Consider the following 15,637-nt stretch of genomic DNA (forward strand, 5'->3'; position numbering starts at 1 on the left):
TCAAAATGTGGTTTATAGACTCTACGTTTGCGTGACTATGTTCTTGTTAACACAGCATTGCTGGTTGACGCCAGAACCTCCGTTCCTGTATATACATTGTGTGCAAACCCTGACCGTATATATATATTGTGTTTTGTTGACAATGCGTGCTTTTCTGCTCTTTCCACAGTTCCAGGCACAGACCATGAGCCAGGGGACTACCCTCTTCTCCTGCGGACTCATGGGTAAGAGAGAGAGTCTATGACCCCTGATGATTCAATTATCAACCCAGAATTTCTTCCCTCAACTGTTAGGACAAGTTACAGATCCGTCAGCATAAAAGCTTAATTTATAGACGGTCCATCTCGTGACATTGTTGCTTGCCAAACAGAACAGCAAGCTGTACTATAGAGTAGATCTGTTCTTTTTGTAAAGCAACACCGAACGTACTACTGACTATAAATTGGGTTAATTCATCATCATTCGGTACTTTTTCCTGACACTAATATACAGTATTAAAGGATGGTAATATACTATACTCGATCTCCATTTCACAGCATGGTCTTCGGGAATGTAAATTGCCTTTTCTTTCCACTCTTCATGAAATGGAGATTCGAGTGTTATTGCTTGAATATCCATCAACAGTGTTCATATTGTGTTTGTGATATCTGTCAGCGGTTGGCCTACAGAAGCCAGGCGTATGGCGAGTAGCGACAGCGCTACCCCAGTCAGTAGCGGAAGAAATACACAGATATTTTGCTTAAGTAAAAGTAGAAATGTCCCAATATAAAAATACTGTTATATACTTGTAACAGTAAAGTTAAAAAAAAAAGCCTGTATTCAAACTTTTACTTAAAGGACCACTTCACCACTTTTCACCTATCTTCTTCATATAATAGGTCCTCACTAATAATCATGATAAAATGGCACAATTTTTAAAATCCTGCCTAAAGATTATGTCACTGGTGGACGGGGTTCTGAACTGCCCACAGCCCTCCTATGAGACACAGACTGAGTAGAAAAAAATGGTGGCATTTTATCATGATTATTAGTGGGGACCAGTTATATGAAGATAAGTTGAAAAGTGGTGAAGTGGTCCTTTAAGTAAAAGTATTGTCATCAAATTATACGTACAGTACCACAGTAATAGTACTAAAAAAATCTAAAAAATCTAAAATAGCGGACCAACTATTTCCAAATAGCCTAAGTATATAAAATAGGACTTAAGTGGTTAAATTTGGTTTTATAATAATAATTGAAATCTGAAAAATAAGTAGTGACTAAAGCTGTTGTAGTGTAGTAAAAAGTTCAACATTTTCCTCTGAGATGTAGTGGTAATGAATAAATACTCAAAGTAAAGCAAAAGTACCTCAAACTTGCCCTTATAAGTGAGGTACTTAACCCATTTTGGGCGGGAACCCCTACTTTTATACTGTTATACTTTAGCTATTGAAGATAGCAGATCTACAAGCTACAAGCACAGAGTGCCGCGCTACGAGCTTGTAGGTCTGCTATTTTTGAAAGATCGTGAAAATGTGGCACAAATCTTTGCATATTTATTCTTTCACAGTGAACTTTTTTAACTCAAATCTTTGCTTCTGAGAAGGTCCCTGGTACAACATATTTTCAGATGGGGGTCGGCGGCCAATTACATAATAATCGTGGGGGTCCTTGACATGAAAAGGTTTGAGAACCACTGACATATAGAAACATGTGTTTTTTCAGAAAACTGTCAGAATTTAGAAGACATTTTGTAGAATCGTTCTCAGGTCAAAATGGGTTAAGTAAATCTATGTAGTTACTCTCCACCACTGGTGGCAGTGTCACCTATTCAGACCCATTCCATTTCCTGTCTCTCCCCGCTGTGTCTGGGTCCTGGGCCAGGCATGTTATTATGCCAAACATGTCTAACAGGTGCTCCCATCAAGATTAATGTGCATTATCGTATTAATTAACAGCTTAGAATTAGTCACGGCGCTCCTGCGGGAGGTGTCGGCATGTCGTCACCTTGTTACCGAATGCCCTTTAAACTGCCACGAACCCGCCGTCACTATTTTGGGCATGTACTGTAAGGTAGTTAACCCGTTTACAGTAGGCCTCAGGCCAATTCTAAAAGAATGTATTTTCTGAAAAACCTGTGTTTCTGTGACAGTGGTGCTCAACCTTTTTCATCTCAAGGACCCCCAGAATCATGTGTATTCGGCTGCGGACACCCCCCATCAGAAAACATGTTGTTCCAGGGACCCCCCCCCCCCCCCCGGGAGCAAAGATTTGAGTTAAAAACATTCGCTCTGAAAGAATATATTATATTCAAAAATGTGCGCCACATTTTCACGGTTTCTCAAAAATAGCAGATCTATAAGCTCGTAGCGCGGCACTCGGTGTCGCACTATGAGCTTGTAGATCTGCTATTTTTCAGTATAAGTAACGTAATGCTTAAAACACCAAAAAGGGGTTCCCGTCCTGAGTGGAGAAAATGCTTGGCTACTTTCTCTATTTGTCGTATGACGTGGGGTGGAATTACTGGAGTATTCCCAATTTTAAATACTTTAAATACATCTCAGGGGCAAATATTGTGATTTTACTTTGTAGATTGTTATTATTACAAAACCATGCATAAGCCACTTTGTCGCCATATACTTCTGCTATTTGATCAGCTATACAATTTTTTTAAAGATATTCTTTTATACATTTACTTTTATTGTTGGTACTTAAAGTACATTCTGATGCCAATACGTTTGTACTTTTACCCAAGTACATTTTGAATACCGGACTTGTACTTAACTATTTCTGCATTGCAGTATTAATTATTTTACTTAAGTTTAGTAAGTTCAGTGGTTAGTGAAATTAATTATTATTCCGCGTCACCAATCTTAGAACTTGACACTCGTTGTGAGATAAATGGCGTTTTGCGTAGGCTGGACCTTGGCACGGACACTGGCAAGGTCCTCTCTCCAAGCACACACCCCCCATCGTTAACACAGTAGGTGTTGATCAGACCGGCTTTGTTCTCCGCCATGCCCATGTCGATGGCATTTGGAGCCAGGGATTTTTATCACCAGGGGAGAAGAATAGACCTTTTGCATACCAGGAGTGGGCCGTGGCCTTGTGGAGGATCTGACAACATGATACGGTTAGCTGAATCCAGGGGTGGTTCTTGCTAACAGGCCAGAGTGATTCATGAGTGTTTTATTTGTCTCTCACTCATATACAGCTAGGTACAAGTAGTGAAATATTTGCGTGTCAGATTGTCAGCGACCGAGTTGGTTGGCAAGAGAGACCCACGCAGGGAGACTTGAGTATTTCTTCAGATTATCAAAACAAATTATAGGTCAACACAAAAGAACTCAAACGGAAACCAACTGAATAGCACAGCCGACCTAACCAAAATGAGATATATGAGTGTGACGATCACTCCACTCTTTAACACAACACAAAGCGGGATAGACGAAGATTTAAACAAGTGACTACAGATAACATTACACACCAGCAACCAATAATAAACGCACGAAAATACAATACAACTGAACTATGACAAAAACGAATTCCTTCAAAAACCTAAATACACATTTCTTTTAAAGCCCTGCCCCTCCTGTCGTTGTGCAGAAGGAACACGGCGCGGTCCAATTTCACCATTAGCTCTTTACGAGTATAAGCAGATCTTAAGCAGCTGGTGGACTTTACTTGGCTAACCCAACACCTCCAGCAGCACCCCACAGAACGACTTAATGTGGAGCTGCTGATGTGGCAGCACACAGATAATGATAATGCTGTTTGTAATTAGAGAGAGAGAGAGAGAGAGAGAGAGAGAAAATAAATATTTAAAAAAAAAAGATAATAAATAAGGCATGATATCCAATCCAGTGTTCGGTTACTGGCAAATAGATAACCCAGTTACCTGGAGAATTGTCTCTGATAAAGGCCTTGTATAAACAGACGTACGTGCCCACTGACCACACACACACACACACACACACACACACACACACACACACACACACACACACACACACAGTATTTATGATTGCCATAACATAGGGCTGAAATGGAGTCCCATTCCCTCTCCCCAATCATATCAGCTGTAGTGGTGACTGTGAGACAGTGTGCAGCTACTTGGTTCCAGCAGAGGAGGAGGGTTTTTATTTATTCTCGTACTGGATGCCCTCTCCTCTCCAGGTGGCAGGTGCAGACAGAGTGCACAATGCGACGCACGCTGTGCCAATGAAAAAGGACACCGGCGCTCTGACCGAAAACCACAGCAGTCTGTCTTTGTGTAATGGCCGTTCCGATGCCTCTATCTGCTGGAGCAGAAGTGCAGTCAGTGGGCCTTCTCCGGGTCCTGTAGCTGCAGCACAGTGGTCCTCTCACCCCCAAAACTAATCGTGTTTGATAATAATCCGTATTGGAACATTGGCATGCAGGGATTTGCTGTGCACCTTCATTCATGCTCCATTGAGGATGAACCCTACAGCCTTTGGTGACCCCATTCCTCTAGAATCTCCATTATAGGACACCATTTCCACTTTCCACAAACTCTTAAAGCATAAAATGCTTCCGCCTTTGGTTATCTGTCAGATGTGTCCGGGGAACTTAACAAAGAATGTGACAATGCAGCTTTCACTTGTTATCTGTCAGATGTGTCCGGGGAACTTAACAAAGAATGTGACAATGCAGCTTTCACTTGTAAATGCGTAAATGTAGCACTGTGGCCGAGTACTTTGTCCAGCACGGTTGTTCATTCCATTAAATGGCCTGTACGTGACTTGTTGCTTCCAGAGACGAGTCGTTGGCCTGAGGTGCGTCGAGGCTGTGCCCTGCAGCAGCAGAGGCCAGTGGGGGCCAGCCTGGAGAGTCTGTGGGACGTCCTGCCCTGTACCGAGGTCCACCACCAGAGCCCCGCCAGGGCCCCCTGGGGCCTGGACACGGCGGCCATGGTGCCCCCAGGAGCCATCACCACCTTGCTGCAGGACCTCAGTCTGGCCGAGGCGGCGGCGGCCGCGTCGCCCTCCACCGCCCCGCCCAGCAAGCGTCAGTGTCGCTCCCTGTCGTGCTCGGACGAGCTGGGCGGCTGCCGCTCCTCCGCCTGGCGGCCCCAGGGCTCGCGGGTGTGGACGGCGGTGGAGAAGAGGCGGTGTCACAGCGGCGGCAGCGTGCAGCGCGGCGGCCCCGGGGGCCCGCCGGTGGGGTTCCCCGCCATGCAGCGGAGCTCCAGCTTCAGCCTGCCCGCCCGCTCCAACGCCCTGGAGCTGCCTTGCTTCGGCCAGCGTCCCTCCGCCTGCCCCGCCGCCTCCTCCGCCTTCACCAGCCTGACCGCCTCCTCCATGGTGTCCCTGTTCCCCTCGGAGCCCCCCGCCGCGCAGACCCTCTACCTCTCGCACGAACAGATCTGCCTCCCGTCGCCCGCCAGCTCGCCCGACTCCACGCCGGAGCTGGAGCGCCGTGGCGGACACGAGGGAGGTTTGTCCCGGAGCCGCTCGCAGCCCTGCGTCCTCAACGACAAGAAGATCGGCATGAAGCGCAGAAGACCGGCCGACACGCACAAGCAGCGGCCGTCCCTGGACCTGGCCAAGATGACCCAGGTTGGTATTTAACTCATGTTTGTTGCTTTTATACATCAAGCAGCAGTGGTTTTCAATCCTTTTCATATCAAGGCCTATTATTTATTCAGCACTTGAGCCACCATTTGACGGGACTTAGCCTTGCAGACCCGGCCAAAACTAAAGAATATACAGGCCGACACATTTCCATGCTGTATTGATGTTGGTACCATAGGAGAGATAGCAAATTAACTTAAGTAATGCAGATGTTTTCATTTCACACTCTCCAGAGTTAAAGATCTATACGGTATAGAAGGGTCAATATGGGTTACCTATTCAATATACCTGAAGGACAACTTGAATGATCCGTGATAAACCATGAGCGAGATCAATAAACCAAACTAAACAAGTAGATGATCATGAGGCGAAATATGAATCATATCCATTCCACCATGCCACTGACCGCATGGTCATTAATACATGTATACAGCCTACAGTGATGTGGATAATTGTCTCCCTCGGTTCCCTTAAAAGTTTAAACAGTATATTATACTGTATTATGCTGTGAATCCCCTTTAGCATCATGTGATTATCAGTTCTGTTTGAAACACCACTATACTGTATTTAATGCTGTACCTTAGCAATAAGCATGTTATATAATTCACCACCATGTGTCTGTCTCGACTCTTCTGGCCCACATTTCACGTGTCATTTTCCGTGACATGTGATAATGTACTGAAGTCGTATAGTTCCATGTCTCGTGGTTGTGGACTAGCATGTAGCCGCGGCCGGCCGGACCCATATCGGGTCACTAGTGGCATCTTGCGGGGAAACTTCTGTGTTGTTTTTGTCGACTAAAACTAAGGCGAAAAATGTTCCTCGACTATATACCTTTTTTCACTGACTAAAACTAAAAACTAAATGACAACTAAGCTATGGTGACTGAAACTAAGACTAAATGTATTGACAATTTCATCAACAGCTTAAAACTAGGAAGGGCACAAGAGATCTAGTGGACAAGAGATCCAGTATAAGTCATTTTACACTTTGGCTGCATGCTGAAAATAGCAGATCTACAAGCTCACAGCACGTCTGCGACACGTTGAGCTTGTAGATCGGCTATTTTCAGCCAAGTGTCAAATCAGTCATTACAACATCAAGGCACCGCCAAAATATATTTTTGTCTACTAAACTGTAGATTTAGTCGACTAAAATCTCATGACACCCAACACATTCCAGGTGACTAAAATGTGACTAAAACTAAATGAAAACTCTTCAAGAGACTACGACTCAAACAAAAAATCTAAATTTGCTGCCAAAAACAACACTGCGTCCATCCATGCATGTGCTGGACACGCCGGTACCTCAATCAGTCTCGCTCGCCAGAGTCTGGTTTGTGGCAATTTGTTCCTTCCGTGTTGGATAAACAAACAAACGCGACAAAAGGTCACACATATTGTGTCACGTCCCGCACGCATCCCAACCCCCCTTTCCCACACCCTCAAAGTGTTTCTGCAGGCGCTATCATTAAATTAATGTGATCTGTCATGCAGGCCATTTCTGGGTCACATTCCTTTATGCGGGTGTGTGTGTGTGTGTGTGTGTGTGTGTGTGTGTGTGTGTGTTTACACTTGCCGAATAGGAGAGACAGAGAGAGGGAGGGGTAAAGCATGCCCTTCAATGATTTGTGTTGCTGGAGAAACTAATGGTTTATTGAGATCCACAGTGTCAGCAGAGGGCTCGGTTAACGTTACGCGACGGATGAGTTCCGTTCACAAAGGGGATTGGCTCAGTACGTTGCACTTGATCTTCTTCCCCTTGTACTTTTCACCAAGCCTTAAGGAACTTCAGTCGAGTCCGGTCCACATTTTGAAGTGAACCCCATCTTTCAAACACGGCAAACCTCAAACCTGTCCTGGCTGCACATCCTGGCAGGCTTGTGTCTGTTCTGCCTCATAAGAGCACACACACACACACACACACACACACACACACTGACACACACACATACCGACACACAGTAATGTTTCACACGTTCACTGACTGGGTCATAAACACACGGCTGGACTTGGCCCTCCTGTTAAAGTCGCCCAGAGTTCAGCGACGTCTTAACAGTGTTGGCGTGACATGACACATCGCGCAGCAACGCACACGCACGCACGCACGCACACACACACACACACACACACACACACACACACGCACACACACACCAAAATAGGGAGGAGGTCAGCATGAAGACACAGGCTTTTTCGATGTGGCAACATCAATATTTTGACAGAGGAAACCTTTTCGAGGTCTTTGAGTTTGTTAGCTCTGGTTCCATCCTGCCTGCTGTTCCATCATCACAGAGCTTCAGATCCCCGTGGCGCTGCGGCGGAGAGACTCCTGCCTTTGAAACCAAGATGGCGTTTGTATTCAGTAGTACATTTGAAATATTCTGATTTGCCTTCAGTTAGTAGACCTCAGGCCTCGCTTTGTATTGTCCGCAAGACCACCCTGCCCCCCCATTCAATTCCCTTCAAGTGGGTCTGGGTTTTGAGGCAAGCTGTGGGGTTAAATGACTCGCCAAGGTCCTCCTGGCCCAAATAGTGGCCAAACCAAAGGGGGATTTCTGGCCCGGTCGGTTGAACGACTGTACCATGCTTGGCTTTTACCGAGCCCAGGAAGTTTAAAAGTACAGAACTGTAAAGCATTCACCCGCAACACAGTTCAGAGGGAGCCAGCAGTACAGTTCAGAGGGAGCCAGCAGTACAGTTCAGAGGGAGCCAGCAGTACAGTTCAGAGGGAGCCAGCAGTGGACCAAGATCAGTGGACTACTCAAATATTAGACCACTGTTAGACCAGCTGTTCGCCACTTTAAGCCAAAAATAGACGATCTACAAGCTCATGTGTCGCCAACGCGACGCACTGTAAATGGTATAAATGGTGCATTTATATAGTGCCTTTATCCAAGGCGCTTTACAAAGATTGTGCATTACATTCATTCATCCATTCACACACACACACATTCATACACCGATGGCGGTGGAAACCATGCAAGGCACCAAGCCCGTTGGCTTATAGATCAGCTATTCTTGGCGGCACGATGCCCGCGCACAACTACACGTCGTCGTCTATAAATCAGGCACGAGCACAAGGAAGTGCCGCATCGTGCTTCCCACTTCTCCCCCAAAGTCACCCCCCCTGTTCAAAGATTGATCACACTGCTGAGTCTCGTCTCTAAAGTGTCCTCCTGTCCACACCAATGACACGGCGAAGTGCCGATACGTTGCCCCGTGGCGGTGTACTTTTACCCCGGGACGAAACCGCTACCCTGCGCTGTGGCCCCGCTGTGGCTCTCTGAATGTCAGGAAGTGGAGCAGCTGTGGTGGTGGTGGGGGGGGGGGGATTATGGATCGCAGGGGGGAGGGATGTGTGTAGGGTAAAGAGATATTGATTTCTGTAAATTCAGCTCGCTGGGGTGGATTGCCGCCACAACTGTGGCCTCATGAGCTATTGATAAGCTTTTTATTGACGTGAGCGTCAAGGTCGTTATGGTTGAGGTGCCTTTCAGCCGGGGCTCTCCGTTTCACCGTGCTATACGCTAGGAGGAACACAGATCTGTAAACCTCCGTTTCACCGTGCTATACGCTAGGAGGAACACAGATCTGTAAACCTCCGTTTCACCGTGCTACGCTAGGAGGAACACAGATCTGTAAACCTCCGTTTCACCGTGCTATACGCTAGGAGGAACACAGATCTGTAAACCTCCGTTTCACCGTGCTATACGCTAGGAGGAACACAGATCTGTAAACCTCCGTTTCACCGTGCTATACTAGGAGGAAGGGGATCATAGGTGCCACAGATCTGTAAACCTGCAGCACTACTCCTTTAACACCCCAAACGCCCGGGGGTTATTTAGGGTTAGGTTTAGTTTTAGTGAGGCTAGGCTATTGGTTATAGGGTTACGTTTAGGCATAGTAAAAAAAAGAGAAGAGAACTGTCAATCACAGCGGGGTTTGCCTATAGAGCTGCAGTGGGATCCATAATGACACACACCACAGACGACTGACGTCATAGATACAGTAAATGACGTCACGGGCTGCATGGCCGACACCAAGTCACGGCGTTCCCACGAGGATCCCGTGTCCCCGACGTCCACCTGATTTCATTTACGTAATTCAGTTTATCCAATCCGAACACATTTTTCTGGTGACATTATTGTTTCTGTTAAAGCCAGACCATTCATGGACTTCATCAAGTTTGGGGCTCCCAGGGTGTGTGTGACTCTCTCTCTCTCTCTCTGTGGAGGAGTCATTGGAGTGGGTGACTCTCTCTCTCTCTCATTGGAGCGGGTCAGCCAGTGGCGTTGGCTGTGCGCTGCTTGCACAGCGCTGATGAATGTGCCCGCTCTGCGTCGTGCCAAGGACAACAGCTGGGCTCCTTTGATCTGCAGCCCCGATGCAGAGGCCCGTTCTGAGGGGGGGGTTGGAACACGGATCACTTGTTTCCACTGTCCCCTCTCCCCTCATCCTTGCTTATATAGTTTAGCGAGCTCTGTAGTCATCTCGGGGGTGTGTGTGGGAAAGGGTGCACATCTACAGATCAAGCCCCAAACCCCCCCCCCCCCCCCCTTGATCTGTAGGGGGGGGGGGGGGGGGGCTTGATCTGTAGATGACCGATAACGCACATGTACGCTATGTTGAGTGTATCAGTGTTCCCTCAGTGTCCCTATACGTTCCTTCAACGCTAACCCTGAGCTGAGTGAACACAGTGCTATAGTGACCCCCCCTTGAAGTAAAAGTCTGGAATTCTTACGTACTTGGGGGAAAAGTATTGCAAACGTATTGGCATAAAAATTTACTTAAAGGACAACTTTAGTTTTTTTCAACCAAGGTTCATGTTTTAGTTTGTTATTAGATAAAGTAAAAGATGAGTGTTAATCTTTTTTCATTTGCTGCTTTCTTTCGTTTTAGGGAATTTAGCTGTTTTTGACAAGGGGGCGGGGGCATTCGAGCATGGGGCTAAATATGTATTTTTTAACACAATTTTATGGTGATTTCTTTTTTTATGGTTTACTATAGTCCTAATAAACGTCAGGAAATTACATCTGGCCACAGAAGATCACAGGATCTACTGAATGTGAAGGTAGCCTACTGGGGGAAGGCTTATACTGTGTAGGCTCAATATGTAAGTTTGTCACATTTAATAGATCCTGTGATCTTTTGTGGCCAGATGTAATTTCCTGGCGTTTATTAGGACTATAGTAAACCATAAAAAAATAAATCACCATAAAATTGTGTTAAAAAATACATATTTAGCCCCATGCTCGAATGCCCCCGCCCCCCTGTCAAAAACTGCTAAAATCCCTAAAACGAAAGAAAGCAGCAAATTAAAGAAAATTAACACTCACCTTTTAGTTTCTCTAATAACAACCTAAAACATGAACCTTGGTTGAAAAAAACTAAAGTTGTCCTTTAAAGTGTACTTAAAAGTTAAAAAGGACTCATTATGCAAGACAAGACAAGAAGGCAAAGTTTTCAAATGCAGAGAAATCTGTTGAAAACGGCAAATCCACAAGCTCACAATGCGTCTATGGCCGAGATATATATACTGTACTGTATACACAGGGCTTTACAGTGTTTTGTAATAATAATCAAAAAGGTTTCTTTGAAAAACAAGTTTCTGACACTGTCAGAAACTTGCCAAAAATGTTGCTCTTTGGGCCATAAAGAGCAACATTTTTGGCAAGTTTCTTTTTCTTTTTTAAGTATATGCTTTATTGCCCTACGCACCTGTCACTAGCCTTCTGAGGTGTGCATCGGCCTTTTGCTAAAAGGTTTGTAATAATAATCAAAATCTACAAAGTCTAAAAGTACAATATTTGCCTCCGAGATGTAGTGGAGTAGAAGAAAAAGTAATGGTACAGGTACAAATACCTCAAAACTGTACTTGAACTACAGCAAAATTTTACATAAACTACTTAGTTACTTTACACCATACTCCTGTTCATGTTGGGCTGCTGTATGCTGCTGCCCTGGTGAACTCCCATCACTCCCCCGTTACTAAGGTGTTGCATAAGAGCCGTCCATCGAGGAGGCTTTTATAGAGGCTCTATTCTCCACAGAGTGCAGCGGTCAGGCATGCATGGGTGACAGCTGCTGCTGCTGCTGCTGCTGCGTCGTCTATTCCACGAATGCACGGCCCTGCTGGCCTCCGTGTAACACAGGCACAGCCTCATGTCCGGGCAGAGTCCAGCTGTCGCGGTTGCCTCGGTTCACGCCTGCTGCTGCTGCAGGCCGGGCCGCGCCGGGCACATGTGGATTTGCCAGAGGAGGAGGGGAGGAGGGAGGGGGGATATACTGCTACTCGGGCTTCCCCCCCCAGATGTACTGTATGGCGTCCATTGTGCGGCAGGCGGTGGCGGGCCCCGGCAGGCCCGGCGAGGTCTGACATGAGTGATGTTCCCGTCCTCTGGATATCTGCCCACAGGGCCACTCGGGTTCCCTCTCTGAAGACCACGGTTATTCTGCACACTTTGTTCAGATGGCCTCTCTCGTCCTCACGACCAACAGTTGTTCCAGTGTGTAATGACAGGCTAAATTTGTACTGTTCTTCTTCGTTTCCTTCATGTGTGTGTGGACATGCGTGCTCCGCTGTGTATTCAGTATACTGCTTTCTCATATACAGTACTACGAGCACAGTAGAGCAATTGTATTAAAAAAAGATGGCCGTGTGTTTAGCCGTGGACTCTGTCCCAGTGAGGAGGACGTGATGTCACTGGCAACAATCTAGACGGAGGAACAAATATGTATTTTATGTCCAAATGTTTCGTCACCATGGACACCATTAGTAGAAACTGCCAACAGACACAATAGGGACTGGGAAAGGCTGCTCACTGTACTCGTGTACTTAGCGTTGGGTCATCAACGGAACGTTTCGCCTGTCTCTCTTCCCGGGGAAGCACGTGAAAACGCTTAAATCTGATCCGCCTGTCCTTTGTGTCTCTCTCTCTCTCCGCAGAAACTGAGGAGTTTCCACAGCCTCAGCTGTCCCGGGATCACGGACCGCGAGGACGACGGTCTTCCATCCAGCCAGGCCACGCACTCTCTCAGGAGCGCCGGCGGCCAATGCGAGACGTCGGACTTCTCGTCCGTGAGTGAGCAGGGAGCCGAGGACGTCGTCCTGCCCCCCAGCGGCGCCAAAGAGGACGCAGACGACGGCGAAAGCGAGGTCGCCACGGAGGACCTCACCATCGAGGAGCTGGACGACTGGGGCTCGTCCGTGTCGTCGTCCAATGGGAAGGCCCACGAGCCCCTGTGGGCGGGGCTGTGCAGCACCCGGAAAGACATGTATCAGCTGGGAGGCGAGCTGGACATCGAGCAGATCGAGAGAAACTGAGCTGACCCCGTCCTCCTCCTCTCTGGTGGGGGGACGGGGGGGGGACTGGACTGTGAAAGTCGATCGCTATAGGGCGGTTACAGTAGGTAAAACCACGCTTAAGAGACTGGAGGGGGGGAGAAAAAGGACAAAGCAAGTGGATAGCTAATGCGGGATTGCCCCAGCACTTGCCTCGACTTTGTCTGAAGGAGAGACTGATAAGGAGCTTTTGTGGGCCCCTCTCCCCTCCCACCCCAGGGGCCCCACTGGGGACTTACTGTAGTTTGGAAGCTACCAACACCCCCCCCCCACCCCCCCACCCCTGTGCCGTATGTCGGCCTCATCTCAGGAGAACAGGGAAGTTGAGTGTTTCGGGGGGGAGGAGGGAGGGTGAAGGAACTGAAGGAACTGTACGCCGGCCGGGGGTCTTGAAGCATTTCTCTGTTCTAGCCTGACTACCTGACTTTGTACTATATAGGTATGGAGAGAATACACAGCAGGCTTGTATAAATTCTCTGCACTAGGAATAATAGTGAATGTTTCGCTGACGTTCTTCAGTATAGTACATGATGGGTAACATGATGACACAAATGGAGACTTCTTTGAGAGTTACTGTCCCATTAGAGCCCTTGTTTGGCTCTTAACCGACGGGCGGCGGCGTGTTGCGCGGTCGCAGAGCATATTGACGAGCTAAAACATTTCACACAATAACACCGGGGCTTGTCGAGAGATCTGCTCTCCCTCTGTTGTTCGAGAGAAAAAACCTTAGCAATGCTAATAGCGTTAATATTCTTTCTTTTTACAATTTATAACTACAAAAAAGCTATGTATAAGAACATGAACATATTTCTATACAAATAAAACACAGTTTTAAATGTGTCCGTTTTTGCAATCTATCTCATTATTTATGCGTCTCTCGTCGTCAGCACAATTTGGGGGTGCCTGCCGAGTGTATGGGCCTTCTGGGCATAATGTGTGTATTGAGGATAACCCATTCTGACCGGAGATCAGGTTCAAAGAATGTCTTCTACATCCTGACAGTTTTCTGAAAAAGCTATGTTTCTATCTCAGTCGTTCTTCGATTCTCAGTCGTTCTTCGATCTCAGTCGTTCTACAAGCTCATAGCGCGCCACTCGGTGGCGCGCTATGAGCTTGTAGATCTGCTATTTTTCAATAGCTAAAGCATAACATAATGCCAACACCAACCAAAAGGGGTTCCCGTCCAAAATGGGATAAACAGCAAGGTCATTGTGAGTGATGTCCCCGGTACAACAATGCACGCTGACCCAATTAGGCCGCCAGGAAAAAGACAACCACAAACAGTAGTAGCAGTGACATGGTGAGGGCCCCTGACGGACACACTCTGACGGCCCTGTGTTTGTGTGCTGAAGCAGGGACGACAGCAGGCCCCGAGTTGGGAAGTCCGGTCCACGCTTTACCCCCCCCACCCCCCCCCCCCCTAATTCTCCCCCCTTTCTTTTCTCTCTTTCTTCTTCTTAGTGGCGGGTGGAATGGCGGAGTTTGAGCGGCGCTTCACCCCTAGAGACCTCCCTCTCTCTCTCTCTCTCTCTCTCTCTGGGCTCGGGGGAAAACAAAAGGGTCTTTTTTGTCCTCCCGTGGAGGAGCACACAGTGACGTGGGAGGCGGCTGTGAATGTGGGCCATGTGTCAGGGCTGTTGCCGCCGCCGCCGTCGTCGCTGCTGCTAGTGGTGCGGTGGCGCTCAGTTTCTCCCTGGCTCCCCTCCACCACGGCCTGTTGTGTGAACAGGCCGCTTTACATTGTCTTCGGGTGTGTGTGCGTGTGTGTGTGTGTGTGTGCCGTTCCAGTATAGCTTTAATATCTAAAAAAAGGGCTTTTTCTAGGGGCGTTTCGAACCAACGGCGGCGGTTCAGACTTGCAGCCGTGTCAGTCATTCTTCAGCGTGCGTGCGTGAGGTGCCAGCAAAGGAGAGAAAGAAAGTCCCCCTCATTAAGAGACCGGCAGCGTAATTTGAGGATCGGGCCGACACACTACACCCGGGGCTCAAATACCACACAAAGCAATAATTGTGGGCTTAAACTTGCCTAAAAGGCCAATGTATTCTTGTAATGGATTGGATTATGCCATCGTTCTTTGGGTTATCTGTATGGTCGCACACACACACACACACACACACACACACACACAGTGAGGTCCCTCTCTGCACTGTCACAGAGCGGCCTAGTATATAGTTCACACAAGGAAGCTCTTTTCAGCGGATAAACCGCGTTCGGTTAATGAGTTGAGAAGAACCCGGGTAAACAGCACCCTTGTAAACGTGCTGCTGTAGAGAGAGAGAGAGAGGCAGACAGAGAGAGAGAGAGAGACCCCCCACCCATCCATCCACCCACCCTTCAAGCAGCAGTGACAGAAATGAAAGGGCGCTAGTGTTCTCTGAGAAGATAGGCGCTGAACGGGAGGGGGCATGTCACGCTCTGTTGTGCAGCACGCCTGTCTGTCTGTCTGTCTGTCTGTCTAGCGTCGCTGCTACGCAGCACTCTGACGTGCTGCCGGTCACCCTCGCTGTGCTCCCTGGCCGTGCCCTGCGTCAGTCACTGGTTCTCAAACTTTTTTTAAAGGTCAAGAGGCCCCACTTTCATTATGCGTCAGACGACCACGTACAGACCTCTGTTTGACACCATCTCTGACTGGGACTCCAATAGGCTCTGTGCACACATACATACATACGCCATTTTGGGAAATAACTCGTCCTACTTCCGGGGCCTCATTCAGACTTCCT

General features: G+C 47.6%; 1 protein-coding gene across 2 annotated transcripts in view; it reads left to right on the plus strand.

The window, feature by feature from the left end:
• fam53b (family with sequence similarity 53 member B) overlaps nt 1-13,757 on the plus strand; it is a 24,873-nt gene extending 11,116 nt beyond the window's left edge. For both annotated transcript variants that reach the window (XM_080789118.1, XM_080789117.1), the window contains 3 exons: nt 170-224; nt 4,756-5,558; nt 12,522-13,757. In XM_080789118.1, coding sequence (XP_080645244.1) covers nt 170-224; nt 4,756-5,558; nt 12,522-12,899 — 1,236 coding nt within the window. In that variant the 3' untranslated portion in view covers nt 12,900-13,757. The remainder of the gene's footprint in view (nt 1-169; nt 225-4,755; nt 5,559-12,521) is intronic.
• Nucleotides 13,758-15,637: the final 1,880 nt, after the last annotated feature.

Source organism: Protomyctophum bolini (assembly GCF_963924005.1).
Source record: "Protomyctophum bolini genome assembly, chromosome: 18".
NCBI classification, from domain to species: Eukaryota; Metazoa; Chordata; class Actinopteri; order Myctophiformes; family Myctophidae; genus Protomyctophum; species Protomyctophum bolini.